The sequence below is a fragment of the Salvelinus sp. IW2-2015 genome, linkage group LG7 (assembly GCF_002910315.2).
Source record: "Salvelinus sp. IW2-2015 linkage group LG7, ASM291031v2, whole genome shotgun sequence".
Lineage (NCBI taxonomy): Eukaryota > Metazoa > Chordata > Actinopteri > Salmoniformes > Salmonidae > Salvelinus > Salvelinus sp. IW2-2015.
Window position 1 is genome coordinate 3,137,454 of NC_036847.1, and position 24,983 is coordinate 3,162,436.

General features: G+C 43.7%; 3 protein-coding genes across 14 annotated transcripts in view; 2 read left to right on the plus strand and 1 right to left on the minus strand.

The window, feature by feature from the left end:
• LOC111966202 (IQ motif and SEC7 domain-containing protein 1) overlaps positions 1–11,737 on the plus strand; it is a 177,428-nt gene extending 165,691 nt beyond the window's left edge. For 7 of the 8 annotated variants that reach the window (XM_023990656.2, XM_023990657.2, XM_023990659.3 and 4 more), the window contains 6 exons: positions 996–1,121; positions 1,350–1,449; positions 1,687–1,848; positions 2,408–2,584; positions 4,443–4,492; positions 5,952–11,737. In XM_023990656.2, the coding sequence (XP_023846424.1) occupies positions 996–1,121; positions 1,350–1,449; positions 1,687–1,848; positions 2,408–2,584; positions 4,443–4,492; positions 5,952–6,503 (1,167 nt within the window). In that variant the 3' untranslated portion in view covers positions 6,504–11,737. The remainder of the gene's footprint in view (positions 1–995; positions 1,122–1,349; positions 1,450–1,686; positions 1,849–2,407; positions 2,585–4,442; positions 4,493–5,951) is intronic. The other variant, XM_023990663.2, reaches the window with a different exon arrangement.
• A 503-nt stretch (positions 11,738–12,240) lies between these two features.
• Positions 12,241–14,910, plus strand: gp9 (glycoprotein IX platelet). The gene is made up of 2 exons (XM_023990666.2): positions 12,241–12,638; positions 12,825–14,910. The coding sequence occupies exon 2, from the start codon at positions 12,826–12,828 to the stop codon at positions 13,570–13,572; it is 747 nt and encodes a 248-aa protein (XP_023846434.1). The 5' UTR covers positions 12,241–12,638; position 12,825; the 3' UTR covers positions 13,573–14,910.
• A 557-nt stretch (positions 14,911–15,467) lies between these two features.
• Positions 15,468–24,915, minus strand: LOC111966203 (haloacid dehalogenase-like hydrolase domain-containing 5). 5 transcript variants are annotated; one of them, XM_070444360.1, is made up of 8 exons: positions 24,037–24,915; positions 18,638–18,835; positions 17,618–17,730; positions 17,374–17,467; positions 17,259–17,292; positions 16,972–17,146; positions 16,570–16,758; positions 15,468–16,317 (listed from the first exon to the last, which is right to left on the minus strand). In XM_070444360.1, exons 1-8 carry the CDS (start codon positions 24,154–24,156, stop codon positions 15,918–15,920), a joined length of 1,323 nt encoding a protein of 440 aa, XP_070300461.1. In that variant the 5' UTR covers positions 24,157–24,915; the 3' UTR covers positions 15,468–15,917. The 5 variants fall into 5 exon arrangements, with proteins under 5 accessions (XP_070300461.1, XP_023846433.1, XP_070300462.1 ...); XM_023990665.2 differs by having other exon boundaries at positions 18,638–18,841; XM_070444361.1 differs by lacking the exon at positions 18,638–18,835.
• Positions 24,916–24,983: the final 68 nt, after the last annotated feature.

The window sequence follows — 24,983 nt, forward strand, 5'->3', positions numbered from 1 at the left end:
GTTGGGATTAAGGGTCTTCCTGCCCCTAAAAGTCCACACCTATTACTGAGATGAGCAGGATCWCCTGTGATGCACCTGTAGACCGAGTCAACACATATACATTCCTCGGTGCCAGTGAGCTGCACCGTTTCCTGACTGTGCTGAGTTGAGCATGCATCGCTGCCAAGAAGCCGACCACACAGAGAGGCTGCACACAGACACACGCATACACACATGTGCGTACATACACACACACACACACATACGCACACACTCCTATCCACACAGAAGCCTCCCACAGACAGAGGGCATTTGTTAGAGTGGGTATTATTAGTCATGAATGTTTTAGGGGTGAGACGTGCTGAAAGACTGTTCTGAATCTATTTGGGAGAAGAATAAACGATGTAACCTTCTGTAACCTATGTGCTCACAGGCTTCTGTTCTACTGCCGTTACACTGTTTACATAGTCATAGACTAGATGAAAATCATCTCGATATCAGCTGGCTCCTGCTTTTCATTGGATGAATGAGACAGTTTTATACCGTCTTCATTTCCTGGTATTCAAGTTTTATGAGCACAATTTGTGTGGGGAATAAGTGACAGATGTGTTTTGATCCAAGGGAACCTAGTCTAATCACTCTGTGTCCCCCMGACTTCCGAACAAAGTAGGGTGGTGAAACCACCTCTCCTAACGACAATGAATACATTAYGATGAATAATGTAACGAGGAGAAACAGCATCACACAGGGTTTTATAGCACACTATTCGGATTATAACCCATTTCCKCTGCACTCCTCACACTAAATCATCCTAAAATAGAGGCTCACTGTTTGTTTTCATTTCCCTGTTGGCATAGCTGAGGGGTGTGTGTGCGTTTGCGCACGTATGTCTGAGTGCGTGCATGTGCGCTTAACAACAGTTATACTTCAATTTGGGGTCATATTACTCTTTGACCTAAGCCCAGGGCCTGACCGCTGTGTGTGTTAGTGAGTAATGTCGCTGGGTTGGTTTCTAGGTGCTGTCCCTGCCCCATCGCAGGCTAGTGTGCTACTGTCGGCTGTTTGAAGTGCCAGACCCCAACAAGCTCCAGAAGTTAGGCCTGCACCAGCGGGAGATCTTCCTGTTTAATGACCTTCTGGTGGTACGTGTCCTCTCCCYCCTTTTGTCCTGCCCTGTCCTGTGTTAAATATGGTTAGTCAAATATGGTCTTTCAAATGTGACCTCACAGCAACAACAATGAGCAAAGAAGTACAGTCTATGAGCTTTCAGTTCAAACTTTTTTTGGGGTTTCTCCAATATGTTTCTTGCCCTCACAGTATAACTCGTGTATTTGTCTGTGTGCTTGTTTGGGTGTTTTATTTGGGTGCAGGTGACAAAGATTTTCCAGAAGAAGAAGAACTCTGTGACATACAGCTTCCGGCAGTCTTTCTCTCTGTATGGGATGCAGGTTCTGATGTTTGAGAACCAGTGTAAGTAGAACAGACCTCTCCCTGCCCATTCACCATCTCTGCGATGTGTTGTTAGCCCAGCATGGTTATATAGTACATCCCACTGGGTTCAATTTGCACATCTATATACATGTAACCATCCTGTGATGATGGAACGAGACACTGTTTATACTTTCAAAACATTAGACAGATTTTAAACTTCCTTTGTGGTCGATGCCCTGAGTTTTAAAGGTCTCTCTCTCTCTGTGTTTGGTCCAGATTACGGGAATGGAATCAGGCTTACATCAGCCATACCAGGTGCCGACATCAAGGTCCTCATCAACTTTAATGCGCCCAACCCCCAGGACCGCAAGAAGTTCACTGACGACCTGCGAGAGTCTATCGCCGAGGTCCAGGAAATGGAGAAATACAGGATAGAGTGTGAGCAGACATTTTAGCTCTCTGTCCCTCCCTCTGTTTGCCCCGCCCTCATTCCCTTTTCCCCTCCCACCCTCATTCCCTTTTTCCCTCCCACCCTCATTCCCTTTTTCCCTCCCTCCATCCGCCCCTCCCTCCCTGGCCGCTGCGAGCCATGTAAACTCAGTCAAGTAGAGGCAGATAGGGCCTGGTCCTCATTACTCACTCTCTGTTTATGAGAAGGTATGTTTATAGAGTTCACAGGATGACTACCACGAGGAGGATTGTGTTTGCGGAAGGGCATTTATCAAAGAGAAACACACACAAGACTGTTTTTACGAATGAGTCGAATATGCGAAAGGATTTAGGTGCACTTTTACAATGTTACATTTGATTATTATGTAAATGCAATAGTTACCGAATGTATAGTAATAATCTATATAAAAGTAAGTGCCAATAATGAAATTATATGAGGAAATGTAGAAATATTGTATGTTTGAAGATGAATGCTGAAACACACACACACACACACGCACACGCTATCTTTACCTTACTCTCTCCCCATATGTATGTTCATATAAAGCTGAGCTTGAGAAGCAGAAAGGGGTGGTGAGGCCCAGTATGTCCCAGAGCTCTGGGCTGAAGAAGGAGGCTGGCAATGGCAACATGAACCGTGCCAGTCTGGACGACACCTACACCATGGGCGAGGGCCTGAAGAGGAGCGCCCTCAGCAGCTCCCTCCGCGACCTCTCCGAAGCAGGTAAGGTCAAAGGTCACCATTGTGTTCACAAAACGGTCCTTTCCTGGGAGAGACTCTGTTGTTTTTACCTCCTCACTCATCCTATGGTAATATAACTCTGAACATCCAACATMATGTTTTATCGCACCTTGAATTGATGTCCGACTTCCCTTAAGCTGTATTGATGATTAAGTAAAACGTTATTCGGGTGAGAAGTTCTTATTAAATAACTGAAATGCATTCTGTATCTGGGCAGTGTGAGACTTCACAAGATAATAGCGCTTAAGGTCCTGTTAGTTTAGTCCTAAAATTATTTTCTGGTACTGGTGCCCTACCCCAATGTGAAATATTTTTATCATAACCTGGGATATGAAACAACAGAAGTAGGTTTGTGCCATTGGAAAAATAGACGTTTCTAAATGAATAAGCTATTTGGTATGATGTTATCAATAGGTCTACTTTAGAGGGTTTGCCTTTCCACTGAGAAGTGATATTGAAGGAAGGATTGCTCTCGCCCCTGTATCTAAATCAAAATATACTTTATATCTCAATGAACACCTTTGATTTTTGCACTTTTTCGTGTCACATTCTCATTCTTAAATCTCAATTTTTTTTCTCAAACATTTCATGATAAGGCTTGCTTGTTATATGTTTAATTAATCCACCGTTATTCACTACCAATCATTCTCTCACGTATTGCTGTGATCCAAACCTCCTGAACTCAATGGGGATCTGTTCTCATACAATAACTGACGCGAGACGAGATCTGGTTCCAAAATMACAAAGAACGTCTCATTGTCATGAATATCGAGAGTGTTTCACATAGCATTTCGACTCTAAAGCGAATCACCTTGAGAACATGTCATTCATTCTGGATCGCAGTTATGTTAAGACGTCATGGTAACGTAATGAAATCCATACAGGAGTTCTACAGTATCTCACATTTAGGATGTATTTGCTCTGTTTCCGTTGTCGTGTTGGGTACTATACTGAAATACAGATACGATAAGGCTAGTCAGTGCTGAAGTCAATAGATCAACATAGGAGTKTTTCCTTCCTCKTGTCTTAGGTCTCTGTGTACGTTTAAGCCCTAACTTTCTCAACACAGGATGTGGCACGGTAGTGTGGTCATGTCCTGTGTACAATATATTTTCCTTTTCTCGCCARTCTKCATCTCATTATGTACTTCCTGATATTTCCATTCCCATTGGGTTTTCAACTGTTTCTCCATATGTAAAGATTGGTCATGTATCCTTTGGCTGAGCCTAATGACAGTGGCAAACTGCTCTATGTGCTCGTACACCTCATGTGCAACAGCCATTGTATTGKTTTTGATGTTTCTCCTCCGTGACTGTCACTGCCATTGGCTCTCTACGAAAGCCACCCGTTACCCTTCCTTATGACAATCTACATCTTGTGACAACATTAAATCTGTGTTGTCACATTTTATCAGGGGGGAAAAAATCGATGAATAATCGTAACTCGTTGTAGTTTAGAAATACTAACATTGCTTAGCTCTTTGTAGTTATGCCGATGTCCTCAGCTGAATGTTGCAAAAATGATTTCCTTGTCCTTTCAGTTTGAGCAATGCAGTAAATTCAAAATGTAGTGTAAAAGTACACTGACCAAATGTCTCTCTTTATCTCCTAAGTAAATATGAACAAAGCTGCTAAAATAATGGACGTGACAGTAATACCTACCTATCTATCAACCGGTCCCCCACACACTCCCTGCCCCTTTTGATCTCAGCTTCCAGTGTACTACTCACAACCCCCTGCACTGCCCCCTAGGGGAGAGGAGGGCTGCCTAAACCGCTGTAGTTGATCCAGGAGTGCTGTCCTATCCATTTCTAATCTGTGGTATTGCATGTCTCGGGCAGGCAAGCGTGGGCGCCGCAGCAGTGCAGGATCACTAGACAGCAATATGGAAGTAAGTTGGAAGCAGCTGGTGTCCAAGCTACTCTGTGGTGATGTGCTCTGTAAAAAATAAAATAAAAAAAAGTTTATTTTTGTTGTTCTTGCACCCCTCTCTGCTTCATAGACTCTCAGTTCATTTTGTTTTATGACRTTTTTTTAAATCTCGGATGCCTTTTAACAACCTGCCTGCCTCGGTTAGTGTGCATGCATGGGCTGCCTGCCTCTGARGCTGGCTAGATGGGAGACATGTCTTGTTTTGGTCATGTGGCCAGTTTGCCCTTTTTCTTGAAACAAGCATGCCTCTACTACTAATTCCCCCTTCCTCCCTCTAATTCACCCAGCTGTTTGTTTTGATCACAGTCTAATGTCTTCCATTCAGCCATGTCCCGACCCGCAGTTTGGCTTTCCTTTGGGGCTCTCTTACCTTCGGCAGGGGTGCCAGTGAATACCTGTTGTAGCACCTACTCTCCCCCTAGTGTTGTGCAAACCTAAAGCCCCCCCCCCCCTCTGGTCCCTCTCCTGTCCCCTGCCTGTCCTATTGAAAGAAAGCTCACAGAGGTTTGAGGCTTAGGGAGGAAGGTTATCTTACAGCAGCTCACGGTCACGTCAATATCTCACTGTCAGAACTTTATCGATGAGCTTTTTACACACAATATCAAAGAGTCAATATGAAAGATGTGGATTTCATTCATCATCATTTCTTCATTCCATGAGTRCGTGTGTTGGTTTTGAAGTCTGGGAACCCTTGAAAATGTCATTCCACTTTCAAAGAAATCTATATGGTCTCTTCACAACCTTGGGCAGAGCATGCACCAAAGGAAGGGCTTTTAAAACGTGGATGAATCACAAAAAGGATAGAGTCGGAACTAGATTGGTGGATAAGTGAACAGAGTTATTTWAAAATGTGACTACCAGATCTCCAGCATCTCTGCTTCCCGCTGTCTGGCTGAATGCAAAGCCAATATGGATGGAGYTTTTGCTTGTCACCTCCTCTGCATGTGGATCCTCTGCCGCCATTGTTTTTAACCAGTTGCATGTGGGACTCTCAGGTTTGGAAGGCGTTCAACAATATGAATACATTATCAGCCTTTTATACTTTTGATGCATCTACAATAGAAGGTTCCGTTTTCAAATCTCTCTGACGCGTATGTCATTTAAGAAAGTTTGAGTTTTTTTCTATATAGGTTTCTTCATTTGTAACATTGTCGAGTGGCCATAACCCTGATATTCCCATTCGTTATTTGTCTGTCCTCCATTGTGAGCTGATATTTTTTGTTCATTTTTTTGCATGCACTGTCTGTAACGTTTTGCAACTTGCTGTTGACCCTTAAATATGCAGGCAGTTTTCACCACTTCCATGAYGTGATGCCTTAGCTTAACTGCTGGTAGTCTAGTATGTGGTGTGATACTGTGAGTGTCTGCCTGTATAGAAGGCATGGATAGAGATGATGTTACCCTCTTCTCTCCCACAGGGGTCCATCATTAACAGTCCTCACATACGCCGGAGAGCCACCACCCCACGCAGCGAGGGCCCGCCCCGGGGCCACCCCACCATCCCCAACTCCTCCTCCCTCCTCGGGTCGCTTTTTGGCAGCAAACGGGGGAAGCCTTCATCACAGAGCCATCCTCCTCTTCCTCTGCCTGGTCACCCCACCCTCATCTCCCACACGCCCCATCCGTCCAACCTCCACCACACAGCCCAGCAGGTAGCCCAGGCCCAGCTCCACCACTCCCAGTACTGCCACGTCCAACAGAACCCCCCTCCCTACCACCACCACCACCATTACCACCCCCCTCCCCACACACAGTACCACCAGCACCCGGCAGCATATGCATCCTCCTCCCACACACACCAACACACCCACCCCCACCCGCATGTACCACAGCACAGCCACGCCACCCATAGCCAGCATTCCCATCACGCATCACACTCCCAGCATGCCCCTCACCACCACAGTCAGCTGCAGGGCCCGGCACCCAGCGGGCCCAAACCCAAACACAGTGGCATCAGCACCGTGGTGTGACGTCCCTCACTGAAAGAGAGCGCGAGAGAGAGCGAGAGCAAAAGAGAGAACGAAAGAGAGAGAGAGAGCTAGAGAGAGAGAAAAGATTGAATGAGCAAAAGGAAAGAGTGAGTGAGTGAACTTAAGGGAGGGACAGTCTCTTCCCCCAAAGGGACAGAGGGTATACTGTCAGTCGATGGCCTATCTACTGTGTTCCACTGCTGTGATGGAGATGGACCTCTGGCAGTCCCATGTATCCGCTCCCCCCTTCAGCTGCTCACCAATATGCTGGATGGAAACCAGACTCAATTCTTCCACAAAGGGCCTCAGCTCGAACCTTAGTAAGGGCCTCTGTCTCTCTGTCAGGGCTTCAGGGAGGTGTTTTGTACGGGGAAACGCTTTCCCTCCTCCTCCTCACGAACTCACACCAAACCCGGCTGTGACGGCTGAAGAGAACCGTGCGTTCTCTGTAGGCCGCTGTCCACTTCTCCGTTCTTTCAATAGCCTGTCTTCCCTTCACGTCATCAGGAGACAAGACCACCTGGGATAGGCCTGAGAAAACATGTCTGACTGTTTTCTCTGTCACAATGGCATATCATATCGTATACAGTCTTTTTAAACAAAGCTAGCTTTTAACACTGCTTTCTTGAGGTTTCCAAAACGCTCTTCATTTTTAAGAATGCTTTTTGTTCTTGCCTCTCCTAGAATTCATGTAGTGTAAAAAAGCGAGGTGTAATCATTTCACAAAAACTAGACCAACGGACAGGCTAACAACAGTCTCAATCGTAGTAGTTCTAGTGTTGTATTTACTGTAGATGACAGCTTGACGTGTTGTCTCCTAGCTCTCATTGATAAATGTGCCAATTACTAACGCATAAACTATTTAGTCTAGACTTCATGTACGGTATATTGTGCGTAAAGTACCTTGTAAGATTATACTTACAACCATTATTATCATTAGAAATAAACTGTATCAGTATTATACTGAGTCTATGGTAACAGGATAGATGGGAAGGGGGAGTGGAGCCACATTGTCAGGCAGGCCAATAACCTAATCTGGAACCTTTTGCTTTCCAACCAGAGCATTGAGAGACTGGAATGCAGCTGTGGCACATGGCCCTCCTAATGCTGGGCTGTCATGTATAAAACCTCAGAGTGAACAGATATGGGTGTCTACTGACCATATGTTGTTCCTATGCCGGGTGGACGGGTCTCACTCGGCTCGGTGTAGTACTCCTATATGAAGTACTGAAGTGTAGTACCGTGAGTAAGGACATGGAGTAAGATGGCAGTGGGGAAGTGTCACAGATCTCGTGTTGAGCTCATGGCCTTCTTTTGGTTGTATGCTGGCTAAGCTCACAGCTTTCCTGACCTCTCCAGACACTTTACGTTATAGAAGTTGAGGCTCACGTCACTTTACTGATGGACCCGCAGTAAAGCTGACAACGTCTCATGCCTTTGATATATGAAGCAGCTGCATTCTTGACTCTTCAAATCAAAATACGATAATCTTTTTTTTTTTTTTATCATTTACTATATCTTTGTTTTCACCACAAAACCTGAGTAGGTGAGTGACTAGAATTTAGTTTTTTGTTTGTCATCTTAGTTTTTTATCATTATGTACAGTATGTGCAATATCTTCGTACTGGTTTTGTACATTCAAGACAAAAAAAGTGTCCCTTCTGTTTGTTTTGTGTGTTTTCATGTTGCGTCGTTATTTATTTAGTTCGGACCCCTGTCGTTCTCTCTCAGTGGCTTAACGCGTGGCTGTTCTCGTGGTTCTCTGAGAAACACAGTCCTGGAGTTTTCGAATTCAGTGGAATTCAGTGGAATGTCGAAGTGATTTTGCATGTAATGTTATTCATGTGAGGCTACCCTCAGCACATTGTATAACAAATCAGTGTTACCATAGTCGATTGAAGTGCAATCACATAAAAAACATACAGACTTGTAGGCCCTTTACAGGTTCAAGTCTGTTATCATGTCGTCCTGGAAGAGATTCAGGTGAATTCTTTATTTTTTTCATTTTTTTTTCAGATGATATACTTATTTAGACAGTTGACGGCAGTGCTTGACTCGGACTGAAATAGGTTCCGGTACTCATTTTGGGTACCAGTACTGTTTATATTTAGGTGCTGGAGCTCCTCATGAGCTTAAAATTCTATAAGAGGAACAGAACCTCGAGCAGTAGTTCGAAGTGCCGGTACTCTGCTCCGGTGTCCCAAGTCAAGCACTGGTTGACGGTGAAAAGAAAGAGGAATGTGTGTATATATTTTAATAAAGGAATATGCTTCCCTCTGGGCAGAACATAAATATTTTGCTGGATAAGCACATATGAAGGAGCGCTTTCATTTTTCAGGAAATCCAGATCTAATACACAGCAAAGAAATGCAAATAAAACAAAGGAACTGGGTTATATGTAAAGGAAAATATCTTTCTACATTCTACAAAATAAGAGTATATTATCGTGTGTACATTAAAAGTAAAAGTCAACTGTTTGTCCCAATATTCCGGGTGTAAATGTATTTTAACATTCACTAAGGAAACCACAACCATAAGTCAGACTTCCCACTGGGCACACATGTTTCCACATCATCTCAATGACATTACGTTGAACCAACGTGGAATAGACGTTGAATTGACACCTGTGCCCAGTGGGTTGAGGCCTCGGGCTTCACTCAACACYTCTGTTCATGTTAAATCCATGATATAACAACAAATAAGGAAATGTAGACAAACATATCTTACCTATGACATGAATAATCAATTGAATGTCCTTCTAATTTTCTTTTTTGTAACTCAGAGATGGTGGGACAATGTAGAAATAGAGAACGAAATGTATACATTTATCTTGATATGTGTTGTAGTGCTTCAAGKAWTGTCCACAGTCTATAGTCTGATACGTACCCCCACAATGCACTGCATGGACCTGATGCATCGTGTGTCTTTTTCACTGTGAGCTGACTGAACAGGTCAGCCTTGTAAAGTTGATTAACTTTATTTCCTCTCTTTTCATTGGTTTAGATTTGGAATCTCCTGATGTTGACTTGCTCTTGCATCTCACATTAAGCTGATTGTTACTGGAGCTCAGCATGCATTTCATCTACATACACACTACCAGTCAAAYGTTTTAGAACACCTACTCATTCAATGGTTTTACTTTTATTTTTTACTATTTTCTACATTGTAGAATAATAGTGAAGACATCAAAACGATGAAATTACACATATGGAATCATGTAGTAACCAAAAAAGTGTTAAATAAATCCAAATATATTTTATATTTGAGATTCTTCAAATAGCCAAGTTGCCTTGATGACAGCTTTGCACACTCTTGGCATTCTCTCAACCAGCTTCATGAGGTAGTCACCTGGAATGCATTTCAATTAACAATTAAGTTCATTTGTGGAATTTCTTTCCTTCTTAATGCATTTGAGCCAATCTGTTATGTTGTGACAAGGAAGGGGGGGMGGGGGGGGTATACAGAAGAAAGCCCTATTTGGTAAAAGACCAAGTCCATATTCTGTCAAGAACAGCTCAAATAAGCAAAGAGAAAGGACAGTTCATTACTTTAAGACATGAAGGTCAGTCAATATGGAAAATCTCGAGAACTTTGAAAGTGCAGTCGCAAAAACCGTCAAGCGCTATGATGAAACTGACTCTCACGAGGACCGCCACACGAAAGGAAGACCCATAGTTACCTCTGCTGCAGAGGATAAGTTCATTAGAGTTACCAGTCTCAGAACTTGCAGCCCAAATAAATGCTTCAGAGTTCAAGTAACAGACACATATCAACATCAACTGTTCAGAGGAGGATGTGTGAATCAGGCCTTCAGGGTCGCATTGTTGCAAAGAAACCACTTCTGAAGGACACCAATAAGAAGAAGAYACTTGCTTTGGCCAAGAAACACGAGCAATGGACATTAGACCGGTGGAAATCTGTCCTTTGGTCTGGGTCTGGAGTCCAGATTTGAGATTTTTGGTTACAACCGCCGTGTCTTTGTGAGATGCAGTGTGGGTGAACGGATGATCTCTGCATGTGTATTTCCCACCGTAAAGCATGGAAGGGGTGTGGGGGTGCTTTGCTGGTGACACAGTCTGTGATTTATTTAGAATTCAAGGCACACTTAACCAGCATGGCTACCACAGCATTCTGCAGCGATACGCCATCCCATCTGGTTTGGGCTTAGTGGCACCATKATTTGTTTTTCAACAGGACAATGACCCAACACACCTCCAGGCTGTGTAAGGGCTATTTGACCAAGAAGGAGAGTGAAGGAGTGCTGCATCAGATGACCTGGCCTCCACAATTCCCCGACCTCAACCCAATTGAGATGGTTTGGGATGGACTGCAGAGTGAAGGAAAAGCAGCCAACAACTGCTCAGCATGTGGGAACTCCTTCAAGACTGTTGGAAAAGCATTCAAGGTGAAGCTGGTTGAGAGAATGCCAAGAGTGTGCAAAGCTGTCATCAAGGCAACAGTTGGCTTTTTGAAGAATCTCAAATCTAAATTATAATTTTGATTTATTTAACACTTCTTTTGGGTCACTACATAATTCCATATGTGTCATTTCATAGTTTTGATGTCTTCACTATTATTCTCAAAAGTAGAAAATAGTAAAAATGACGAAAAACCCTTGAATGAGTAGGTGTTCTAAAACTTTTGGCCGGTAGTGTACGTGGTCATTGTAAAAATAACAAACCATGAACACGTCGCACTTCTGTTATTATTGAGCCCGGGTGCTTTCGCTTTGAAAATGGCGGAGTATAAATGCTGATTTATGGAATTCTAAAAAGGGTGATTCATCTAAAATGAAGACGAGAAGGGACCAAGTGGGTTGAAAAATAATCTGTACATAGTGAGTACATTATCACTACTCTAATCCCAATATCTGCAGTGGACATCATATAAGGTGACGACCTTATATGGGAGGTTGAAGATATGATTTTCAACATATCGCTTGTCTCTGCCAGCGACATTAGTGAACTGTCATTCGCTGTGGCTCTGACAGACTGTTCTAACGTTCCCTGCCCCTACACACGCGCACACACACACTCTCTTTCTCTCATCCCATGCTGCAAGCTGTTCTATCAGGCGCGAGCCACACTTTAAAAAGGGCAAGACAAGAGATGCCTCATTTCAATGTGCATTCAGTTTGTCCAGTGAGTAGTGAGTCAGTAAGACCCCAGTTATCGTAAAACTTCAACTGTGACAATGTTGACAACGCTAAATAAACAAATATATGACTTATGGTATGCATGTGTTGGTCTTTGACTTCTAATGTGCGTTATCGTGTCAATCTTTTTCCTTTTATCTTACCAAGTAAAATTAAGCACAGCCCTTACCCTTTGAACGTGTTATCAACTTCTTAGATACATGTTGCATATGTATCAGTGAGGTAAATAAAAAAGGAATGTAATTCTGTATTTTTGACCTGTGTTATGGTTTTAGTAAAGTCAGTAATACACAGTGTAACCACTGGAGGGCGCACACATGAATAGAGATGAAGCTGTGTCAGCACGCCACCTAGTGGTGTGATGGGTTTCTAGACAGTGTTTACTACTTGATCATACTACTATAACACAGTAGAGTCAAATCTGAAGTTATGCCAGCACATGCCCTAATTCGTCATTTTACCTCTGGAGTAAGATTGTGACCGGGTAGCAGCATACTCTACATAGAACTGATAGGCTACCAGCTAACGGTAATGGTAGGTGTATAGCAATAAGAAGAGAATGAGCATATTGTTGGCAGGTATGGAGGCTCATACGAAGTATATAATAATACCACATTGGTCCTCATTGGTTAAATGTATAGCAGTACTACATTTACAAACTCACTTAAAAGCCTCTACCACACTTTTGGAAGATAAACCCATATCTTCTCCCGACAGAGGTGTTTCCCTCTCATCACGTGACCCAAAGCCGGCCCTGTCAGTGGTGGTTCTCACACACTCTGTAGCTGTTACATATGTCCTGTGGAGATTCTGACAGTTAAAACACGTCTGTTATAAAATGGAGAATAGTGGCTGACTGGAAGGACATCTTCTGGAACTCTAGACCTAGAGCAGCACTGGACAGAACACCTGGCGAGCACAGGCCTCAATGATGAGTGGAATTACAAGAACTACCTTCTACGTTGTCTTGACACTGAAAGGTAGGCCTCGCATTAACTTGAAAGTAACATGATGAGCTTGTTCACTCCATAGGATATATGTTTTACCCACATCACTATTATTTATAATCCATACATGTTACTTAAACAAATATGCTGCCACAACATCACAATTTGTTTCTACACTGCATGTATACATTTGATATGGCATGTTTTTTCCGCCTGCAGAATGCTCTTAGGTTCAGGGATAGCCATCCTCCTCCTCCTGGTCACTTCCAGTGCACAGCCCAGCCCAAAGCCCTGCCGGTGTTCAGCTCTCCAGCCTTCAGGACTACAGGTTAACTGCAGCTCCATGAGCCTCATGGAAGTGCCCCCTCTCTCTCCAGACACCACAGAGCTCTACCTCCAGGACAACCAGCTGTCCACAGTACCCTCAGGGCACTTTGACAGGCTGCAAGACCTGAGGAGGGTCACCCTGTCTGGGAACCCTTTCCACTGTGACTGTGGCATCCAGTTCCTGAGGACCTGGCTGAGGAGGAACTGGGCTGTCGTGTCTGGTGGGGTGCCCACCTGTGCCAGCCCCAGTGGTGTGGCACACACGGCGATCACTGCGCTCAGTGATGCCTACTTCTCTTCCTGTGCCCAGCAAAGCTGTGCCGGGTGGGTGTATGACACCATGGTGGGGGTGATGCTGTGTGGGCTCATCGGCCTGCTGCTGTGGGGTCTGAGGCTGGCCAAGAACTCCACCTTCACTCTGTACATCGATCAGAGACACGCAGGGTTGGAGTTGGACTCTCTGAGGTCGCTGAAGCCCAAACACAGGAGGCTCCAGAGGACTCTGCCTCTGGAGAGGGAGAACTCTGCCTCTCTCACCCGGACAAACGACCCAGAGAGACCGCTGATTAACATGGAGATATTGCCACAAATACTGGACGTATTGCACAAGAAACACAATATAAAGATAAAGACAATATAAGATTTGGGATGATTGTCGTGGACCATGGGGTGAGTGGGGATTTAAAACCTAAGCTGGTGATTGAGTGTTTTACTCTCTGTTGGAATACCGTTTATCAGACTGTTTTGACTCATGCCTTGAATTGATTTTTTTTTTGTCACGAAGCCTGTGAAATCATGCTCTGGAACTAATGTCTCCCATTGTTGTTATGTAGCAGATTGTTATGCGTTTTACAATTGTACACTGTATATCTCCAATACAAATAAATGTAATTGAGTATAAAGTGCTCGCGTCAAACACACATAGAGTTGCTAATTAATTTGACTTCAAACGCACCCGTTACATTACTGTTGCAATGCACGTGCAGTACTTTAATCTGTGGTGCTGAAGATCCGCATTATAGAGGGATTGAAATTGAAAGGTCATTTCCGATTGAGCTGGCATATGCAGCGATTACCGGGAATGTGGGAACATTGCCTTTAAATGTAAAACGTGCTATAGCGCAGCTCTTCAGCTCTATGGATTGAATCGCGCTCTTACTTCATTGCATGTTCCAAAAAACAGCTCATGCTTTATTTTACAGCCCTGTTACCATTGCTATTTAATTACAAATTACTTGGCATACAAATGGCTCTTCCTGGTATTTGTTACCTTGAATCCTCAAGTGACAAAGTTATTATTGGGCAATTGTTACGTAATTACCCTTGTTAACATGTAGTTTCTGAGTAATTACCAGATAATTATGGGCTGTAAAATAAAGTGTTACCAAAGAACACGATCGCTATCATAGCTACTTTTTGACTAATCTCTCTCTAGGGTGACTTTCTATCAATCAAAACCATCCAATGTAGCCAAATAACCATTTCAGATCAACTTGGCTTACTGCACTGTTATTCCACACTGGGAGGATAGGGAGTGCCCATGTCAACAGTACTTATCACCCTCAGATGGGGCCTTGCCTAGAAGAGATACCCTCAACTGTCTGTGCCGGTGGAGGCATATCCTTCCTATAGTTCAAATGGACATGATCGAGGTGCAAAGTTTGCACTGTGCCTGTTCTTGATAGTAGTGCCCATTACATTTCATATGTTTTCTAATATGCAAATATTGCAGATAAGAGTAGTGAGAATATTTCCTTATGAAACTGAAGATGTGTGCATGAGGACAGTAAGAAGAAAACAAGCAGGATTTATGGCAAGAAGATAAGCGGGTTTTATTTCCTATGGAGTCATTTGTTTTCATGTCAACAAACTCATGCTGCATAGCCTATCTTCAGCACTGAAATATAAGTAGCCAGCATGTTTACATTTTTTTAAGGGACGCCATTTTCAATCGTACAAGCAACACTGACATGGATAACATCTTGTAAAACATGTAATGCATCCACTGAAATGCATGGTTAATCCACCAGTGAAAATATAGCTTCTCTTATATTTATATATTTTATATAAATATAAATGGCTAGATACAGTCTCTGCATCTGCAGTTAAAGTTCTAATGCATATGACAAATTTGTACATTTACAACTAAGGGCAAGTTTACTTGCCCAGCAAGATATGGTAACATTAAATTCAAATGAATCGTTTTGCTCTGTGCAAATACAGGTTATATGGTTTATATTGCTAGAAGTAATGTAGACAGCACAGTTGAAGGACAGTATTGCAACCTAAATAATAATAGGTCATCTTACAGTACAGTATAATGCATTAAATCTATCTCATGAAATGCATGCATACTGTAGACGTAACAGACAAAATGTATGGTAGACAATAATATGGTCCGTTTGTGAGGGAATCTATACATAGACTTCATAAAAATAACTTATTGTGGTCATAAAGATACATAAGACAACTCACAATTTAAAATACTGTCAATCTTTATACGCAATCACAACTAAGAAAATACGTACAGTATAATACCATTAAATAAGGCTTTTATTCAAATCAAATGCCATTACTTAAAAGTGGGTAATTGTGCTAAACTTGATTAGTTTTAAACCCACTATAAAACAATACAACAGAAGGAATAAGAGTTCAATACTTTACACCATTATGAGTTTGAATATGACCTCTTAAGAACCTTCAATGCCCTGACAAGTTGTAAACACTGTCCAAAGTAACTCAGTGTGTGGTGTTTTCCTGCTAAAAACCAAGGGAATCTCCATGTCCATTGTACCATGCAAAACAAATCTGCATAACACTGGACAGATTAGTCAGTTGGTTGGATTTGCTCTGTATCATTTTGAGCACCCCTTCCTTTTAAAGCCAGAATCATAGAATTAGAATAGAATCAATTCTGATTCTATGGCCGGCACAGGCCAACCGAAAACTACTGAGGTCGCCATGACGACACCAATCTTGAGAACTTTACTGAGGCACAAACTTCTCCTGCTCAAAGATGAGCTCCACAGCGTCAGCCACGTCCTGCACGATGTGCCCGGGCTCCACCAGCGCCGGGTCAAAGCGGAAGTCACGGTGCCCGTGGAACACAGTCTCCTTGATGCACTGGTTGGTGTCAGTGGGCACCTCTGTGTGGGGGTTGTACACCCCAGTACATACCAGGATAGATTTGCAGGAGGTGGCGGAGGGGGGTGCCAGCTCGCTCTCCCAGGTATTCTCTACGTGGTCGTTCACCCGGGGCAGGGCTGCGTTGGAGCCCGTGGCGGTGGCCATCTTGGCGACTGCTTTGGAGTTCTTCCTCCTTGTCCTCTCTTCCAGGTAGCGGTTGTAGAGGTTGGCCCCATAGATGTCAGTCATCAGGTTATCCCTGAGGGAGTAGAGAGGCAAAGAAAAAGAAAGGAAATCAAAGAGAGGAATCAAGTAGTACAGACACAACATCGCACATCATGGACACCAGCATATATGCAGTGTCAAGATAAGGCCTTGAATCCCAAAAGAACAATCAAGTTTTTCCATTGTTATCATTGTGTGATTACCCATTTGTAACCTAGTATATTCTTTCACGTGAAATAAATTGCTACCATTTTTGCTGTAAACAGTGAGATGCAAGGTGTCTTACCCAATAGCATAGAGGGTGGTGATGGGCTGTGTCCAGTTTCTCTCCACGGCCTGGCCTCTGATAAGGTACTCAGCAAAGTGATAGGTCAGTTCACTGGGCTTCCCCATCAGAGCCTTGTACTTCACCTCTTTACCTGTTATTTTCTTATAGATGTTCTCCAAGCACACAAGGAACGTCCCATGACCAAACCTGGAGTTGACATGATGTACGGAAGCAAAATTAAACAAGTCAACTAATCCGGTACACTCGACAGCTTTCCCTGAAAGCCAGACTTCAATGAGCTAGGTCCCATTTTGCATCCAGGACATCAATAGATTCTATGGTGAAAAAACAAATGTCTTTCAGTCTATTCATATCGGCCTTTTCACAACATTTCAATAACGGCGTTAAGTCACTGGTTACCGTGGAGACTGGGCCTCGGCCATCCACATGAGGTCCATGTTGCAGGCCAGCAGGGGGAGTTGGGGTAGCTTCTGGCTCTGGTGGGCTCCGCTCAGGTTCCCATTGGTCAACAGGATATCAATTATCAGCTGGAGGTTGGTCTCCCATCGGATGGGCTCCCCAAAAAGAATAACAGCTGGACCGGGAAGAGAAAATAATTGGAATATGATGGGTATGATTTGCGATTTACTGTGACAGTTCAATAAAAATATAAATCAGAAGAAGAGTATCTGTTCACAAGCTCTCACCTTCTACCATGGGAAGGTTGGCAATTGGACTGGACTGAAAAGAAAAAAATGGAACATGCTTAGGAAAGCCTCTGAAATATAGCCTGTCTATGGATCCTGATGTATACAGACTCACCGGCACTTTGGGTCGTCTGTTGTGGTCCACCATGTCCAGAAGAGGAAATGACTCTCTCAGCATGTCGATACTGATCACATTCTGGAAGCCCAAGCTTAACATGGTTAAGTATCACACCAACGCATTGCAAATTCCTTATAATCAGCGTGTTACTTCATTTGTGTGTAAAACAGAAGATATTTTCTCTCATCATGCCAAGCAAATGCTTTGATCATGTCTGGCAACATATATTTCAAAAGGATACTTTTTGGCAATATCTAGGACGGGTCCTTGTCCTGACACCAGAACACACTTGTCATAGTACTTCTTGAACATCCTCAGTGGACTGTGTGACATCATCACCTGGTCCATAGTGATCTGGTAACAAAAATACCAGTCAGATAAGCTGAGCCAGAGCATGACTGGTATGAGACCTACCACTATCTTCAAGAGGTGATGATTAGCTTGATTTACTGTGCAACAATACACACACACTTTAATGTCCTGTCAAAATGCTGCATACAATTTATTACATTTGATTTCACCTTTATTTAACCAGGTAGGCTAGTTGAGAACAAGTTCTCATTTGCAACATCATTGTCTAGGTACCTCTGTTGGTTATCATATTTCGCCATCATGTCGCTGAGAACTCGTTCAAAGTCAACAGACAATGTAGCACACGAACATGGAACTGTATTCCACATCAAGTATCTGATGCAAGCAGTAAAATTAGATTTTAAAAAACATAAACACCTTATGGAACAGCGGGGACTGTGAAGCAACTCAAACATTGGCACAGACACACACACACACATACGATAACATACGCACTATACATACACATGGATGTAGTACTGTAGATATGTGGTAGTGGTGGAGTAGGGGCGTGAGGGCACAAAGTGTGTTGTGAATGTATTGTAATGTTTTTAAAAATTGTATAAACTGCATTAATTTTGCTGGACCCCAGGAAGAGTAGCTGCTGCTTTGGCAGCAGCTAATGGGGGATCCATAATAAATACAAACATGTACAACATGAGTGCACTAAGGTACATTTTGTAGCGATCCTCGCTATACAGTATGATCCACATTTCAATCCCTACGAAGTGGGTAAACCCTATTGGCACGATGCCTTTCACACCAGAGACCCGGGTTCGCTTCCCTGCCCTTCTGTTCACTGCAGTATTGTTCCGACTAACCTCCCACATGGACCAAAATGAAATGAGGGCTTAGTCATTACAGTTTGTGTGTGGCAGAAGAGAGCTGTGAGTAGGTGAGAGACACTTACAGGCACACCCAGGATGTGAGAGAGCTGGTCCGCTTTCGTCTGCCGCATGCAATTCCCTGCGTTGGTAACAAAAACAACTGGCACCACAAATTGTCCTTGAGAGTCGACCAGTTTTTGGAATGCCTTTTTTGCAGCAGGGATGGGCATCTTTCCCCGGACAAGAACGCCATCGATGTCAAACAGCAGGCCAAAGCGTGGCTGTGGCTGAGGATGGGACAGGGAGAGAGTGACTCATATTCCACTTTCTAGATCACTACATGCTGACATAAAAATACTGTAATGTTGACATCGTTCAACATTAAAATCATTACACTCAATAGCATAGGACAAAACATATTTAACATCCCCAAGCCATGGGTCTGAGTTGATAGACAGGAATAGTTACAGGATCCTGTGTGTAGTTCTGTTTTAAATATACGTCTAGTAATGTTTTAGTTTCTATAGCTATGTAACAACACATCTATTTCCAGGGTGTTGCTCAACCTTGTACGACAATCCCGAAGTCTTGTGAGCTGTTTCGCTATGATGTGGATCAAGCTACAACAGTCTCAAGGTAGATGTGGAAGGAAATGTGAATTGGGCAGGCAGCTCACATAGAGAAAATAAGCATCATACAATGGCGTCCGGAATTATTGGATCCCTTGATGAAGAGGAGCAAAAAAAACTGGATAAAATAAATAATACAAATATTGAGCTATATCGTATGATCCCAAAAATAAAACAGATTTTATACTAATACAATTGCTCAGAGAAAGAGATGTTGATTTAACAAGTGATAAAAAAATAAAAGATAAGGGTCAAAATGATTGGATCCCCTGATTTCAATACTCCAGCACCCTCCTCTTGTGAGGATAACGACACTTCGCCTTTTTCTAAAACGTTTAATGAGATTGGAGAACACATTGGGAGGGACTGTAGACCATTCCTCCATACAGAATCTTTCCAGATCATTGATATCCTTTGTCTGCCCTCTTCAACTCAAACCACACGTTTTCGATGGGGTTGAAGTCCGAAGACTAAGATGGCCATTGCAAAACGTAGATTTTGTGGTTAGTTAATGTGCGGGGGCACCGGTGTCGCGGTAATTGAGGTAATATGCACATGTAGGTAGAGCTATTAAAGTGACTCTGCATAGATAATAACAGAGAGTAGTAGAAGGGGAGGAGGCAATGCAAATAGTCTGGGTAGCCATTTGATTAGATGTTCAGGAGTCTTATGGCTTGGGGGTAGAAGCTGTTTAGAAGCCTCTTGGACCTAGACTTGGCGCTCCAGTACCGCTTGCCGTGCGGTAGCAAAGAGAACAGTCTATGACAATTTTTAGGGCCTTCCTCTGACACCACCTGGTATAGAGGTCCTGGATGGCAGGCAGCTTAGCCCCAGTGATGTACTGGGTCGTACGCACCACCCTCTGTAGCGCCTTGCGGTCGGGGGCCAAGCAGTTGCCATACCAGGCAGTGACGCAACCAGTCAGGATGCTCTCGATGGTGCAGCTGTAAAACCTTTTGAGGATCTGAGGACCCATGCCAAATCGTCTCCTGAGGGGGAATAGGTTTTGTTGTGCCCTCTTCACAACTGTCTTGGTGTGCTTGGACCATGTTAGTTTGTTGGTGATGTGGACGCCAAGGAATTTGAAGCTGTCAACCTGCACCACTACAGCCCAGTCGATGAGAATGGGGGTGTGCTCGGTCCTCCTTTTCCTGTAGTCCACAATCATCTCCTTTGTCTTGATCGCGTTGAGGGAGAGGTTGTTGTCCTGGCACCACAACGCCAGGTCTTTGACCTCCTCCCTATAGGCTGCCTCATCATTGTCAGTGATCAGGCAATGTGTTCTCCAATCTCATAAAACATTTTAGAAAAAGGCTGTGTTGTTATCCTTGCAAGGGGTGTAAACTGGAAACCACACACCCTGAGGCTGCATTCATCGTAGCTGGGGATTTTAACAAGGCTAATCTGAAAACAAAACTCCCTAAATTCTATCAGCATATCGATTGTGCTACCAGGGCTGGTAAAACCTTGGATCATTGTTATACTAACTTCCGCGACGCATAAAAGGGCCTCCCCCGCCCTTCTTTCGGAAAAGCTGACCACGACTCCATTTTGTTGCTTCAAGCCTACAAACAGAAACTAAAACAGCAAGCTCCCGCGCTCAGGTCTGTTCAACGCTGGTCCGACCAATCTGATTCCACTCTTCAAGACTGCTTCGATCACGTGGATTGGGATATGTTCCGCATTGCATCCAACAACAACATTGACGAATACGCTGATTCGGTGAGCGAGTTCATTAGAAAGTGCATTGACGATGTCGTACCCACAGCAACGATTTAAAACATTCCCAAACCAGAAACCGTGGATTGATGGCAGCATTCGCGTGAAACTGAAAGCGCGAACCACTGCTTTTAACCAGGGCAAGGTGACCGGAAACATGACCGAATACAAACAGTGTAGCTATTCCCTCCGCAAGGCAATCAAASAAGCTAAGTSCCAGTATAGAGACAAAGTAGAGTCGCAATTCAACAGCTCAGACACAAGAGGTATGTGMCAGGGTCTACAGTCAATCKCGGATTACAAAAAGAAWACCAGCCCCGTCGKGGACCAGGATGTCTTGCTCCCAGACAGACTAAATAACTTTTTTGCTCGCTTTGAGGACAATACAGTGCCACTGACACGGCCCGCTACCAAAACCTGCGGGCTCACCTTCACTGCAGCCGAGGTGAGTAAAACATTTAAACGTGTTAACCCTCGCAAGGCTGCAGGCCCAGACGGCATTCCCAGCCGCGTCCTCAGAGCATGCGCAGACCAGGTGGCTGGTGTGTTTAAGGACATATTCAATCAATCCTTATCCCAGTCTGCTGTTCCCACATGCTTCAAGAGGGCCACCATTGTTCCTGTTCCCAAGAAAGCTAAGGTAACTGAGCTAAACGACTACCGCCCCTTAGCACTCACTTCCGTCATCATGAAGTGCTTTGAGAGACTAGTCAAGGACCATATCACCTCCACCCTACCTGACACCCTAGACCCACTCCAATTTGCTTACCGACCCAATAGGTCCACAGACGACGCAATCGCAACCACGCTGCACACTGCCCTAACCCATCTGGACAAGAGGAATACCTATGTGAGAATGCTGTTCGTCGACTACAGCTCAGTATTTAACACCATAGTACCCTCCAAACTCGTCATCAAGCTCGAGACCCTGGGTCTCGACCCCGCCCTGGGCAAACTGGTCCTGGACTTCCTGACGGGCCGCCCCCAGGTGGTGAGGGTAGGAACAACATCTCCACCCCGCTGATCCTCAAACTGGGCCCCACAAGGGTGCGTTCTGAGCCCTCTCCTGTACTCCCTGTTCACCCACGACTGCGTGGCCATGCACGTCTCCAACTCAATCATCAAGTTTGCGGACGACACTACAGTGTAGGTTTGATTACCAACAATGACGAGACGGCCTACAGGGAAGGGGTGAGGGCCCTCGGAGTATGGTGTCAGGAAAAAACCTCACACTCAACGTCAACAAAACAAAGGAGATGATTGTGGACTTCAGGAAACAGCAGAGGGAGCACCCCCTATCCACATCGACGGGACAGTAGTGGAGAAGGGGAAAGTTTTAAGTTCCTCGTGTACAGATCACGGACAAACTGAATTGGTCCACCCACACAGACACGGTTGTGAAGAAGGCGCAGCAGCGCCTCTTCAACCTCAGGAGGCTGAAGAAATTCGGCTTAACCAAAAGCACTCACAAACTTCTACAGATGCACAATCGAGAGCATCCTGTCGGGCTGTATCACCGCCTGGTACGGCAACTGCTCCGCCCACAACCGTAAGGCTCTCCAGAGGGTAGTGAGGTCTGCACAACGCATCACCGGGGGCAAACTACCTGCCCTCCAGGACACCTACACCACCCGTGTCACAGGAAGGCCATAAAGATCATCAAGGACAACAACCACCCGAGCCACTGCCTGTTCACCCCGCTATCATCCAGAAGGCGAGGTCAGTACAGGTGCATCAAAGCAGGGACTGAGAGACTGAAAAACAGCTTCTATCTCAAGGCCATCAGATTGTTAAACAGCCACCACTAACATTTAGTGGCCGCTGCCAACATACTGACTCAACTCCAGCCACTTTAATAATGGGAATTGATGGAAATTAGTAAAAATTTATCACTAGCCACTTTAAACAATGCCACTTAATATAATGTTACATACCCTTCATTACTCATCATATGTATATGTATATACTGACTCTATATCATCTACTGCATCTTGCCATCTTTATGTAATACATGTATCACTAGCCACTTTAAACTATGCCACTTTATGTTTATATACCCTACATTACCATCTCATATGTATATGTATATACTGTACTCTATACCATCTACTGCATCTTGCCTATGCCGTTCTGTACCATCACTCATTCATATATCTTTATGTACATATTCTTTATCCCTTTACACTTGTGTGTATAAGGTAGTAGTTGTGGAATTGTTAGTTAGTACTTGGTTATTACTGCATTGTCGGAACTAGAAGCACAAGCATTTCGCTACACTCGCATTAACATCTGCTAACCATGTGTATGTGACAAATAAAATTTGATTTGGGTGGGTGCTGGAGTATTGAAATCAGGTAAAATGATTGAAACCCTATCTTTTTTAGATTTTTTTTTTTATTACTTGGAAAACAAAATCTATTTATTTTAGCAATTGCTAAAATGATACAATAAATAAAAATATGCATACCATATTGCTCAGTATTTGTATTTATACAGTATATTTTGCTCATCTTCATCAAGGGATCCAATAATTCAGGACCCCACTGTACATGCACCTCTGTGTCCTATTATTTAGAGAGAGAAAACAAGATGTATTCCAATTCATTGTAGACTATATTACAAGATGAGTGGTGCAGAATTGACTGCTAAGAACAGTGCATTTGTGCGATTACAGGCAGACGACGAGCCCCCTGGGTATGATACATTAGAATGCATCATCAGAGGCTAAAACATCCGCATTGAAAGCTACAAAACCTCGACTCAAGATTACGATTTGGCATGAACAAAGGGGACGTTGTTTTGACATTATGGAAAATCATGAGTTTTATGCTGGCCTGGTTACCACAAAATGTGCAACATTTGTCTACATTAAATAAAAAAATGACTGGGTTGTGGATTTATTTATTTATCAAGAAAATACCCCCACATCTTGCATTTAGGCTAGTTGCCCTCACAAGTCTGCTCCCATAGAGGCAGTAACATTCCGACACAGAGCACAGCCTAAAAGCTACATTTGTGTGCCTCCTATTACAAGGAAACACTTGGCTACAATGTATTAATTGCCAGAAGTCTACAATGTATCAACGGACAGTGCAGAATCAATTTGGAAGCAACAGCTGCAGTTCAAATCGTACCTTGCTATCAGACACGGTTCCGCTAAACCCGCACTGAGAACCGGCAAATCCAGCTCTTCGCTTGACTTGTCGGTTACACAGGGCGTTCAGAGCCCGGTAAAACGGCAGGAGCCCCCTCATCTCCTACTTTCACCGAGGACCGAAAAACAATGAAGCCTCGAATAAAAAAAAGGGCCTGGGCTGAGCTGGCGGTTCAGTTGGGCTAGTTTTCCTCCAATTTTCTCCCGTATGTATTTCTTTCTGGGCAAGCCTAAATGACGACATATGAGAAGTAGGAGGGCCTTTATCTTTATTATGCAGACTGTTGAAAGTCGTCAACAGCGGCAAAACTAGACTGCGGCCCCTGCTGCCATTTTGAACATCAGGTGGAGCGATAGAAATGCATGGGAAAAAGCAACAGCAAGTATACTGGACATCTTAATCTGTATAGATTAATTTTTTTATAACCTACTGCTTTTAATCACCACCGCACCAAATTAAAACAATTTGATTGACTTAATCCATGTGTCAATAGATGTGTATATATGTTCTGTTAATGACAGGAGACCAAATAAGGCCTGAACTGAATGCAAAATTGACAACCGGATAGCTGAGGACCAAGTGGGTCTTTATATATAGGTTGGCTAAATTTACACTGCAAGTGCCACCTGGGGGTATTTGACATGGACATCTGAGCCAATGGGTAAGAGATGACAGGAGGATTCCCTATGCAGTTTGGCACATGTTCTACATTCTCTCTGGGAAGAAAAGTCTGCTGTGGTTGCTTAGTCCTGCACTGTAACTGCTGGCAATGTCTGGGGCTACCCAAAAGCACAAATATTAAAGGACAGTTCTAGGGTAGGGTTGTTAAACATTACAAAGTTAGTTTTAGCCTCAAGTGCTGACAAAGACATAACTACTTTCAAGAAAGTAGCAATACCATTCCTAGAAGAAATATAAGCATTGAA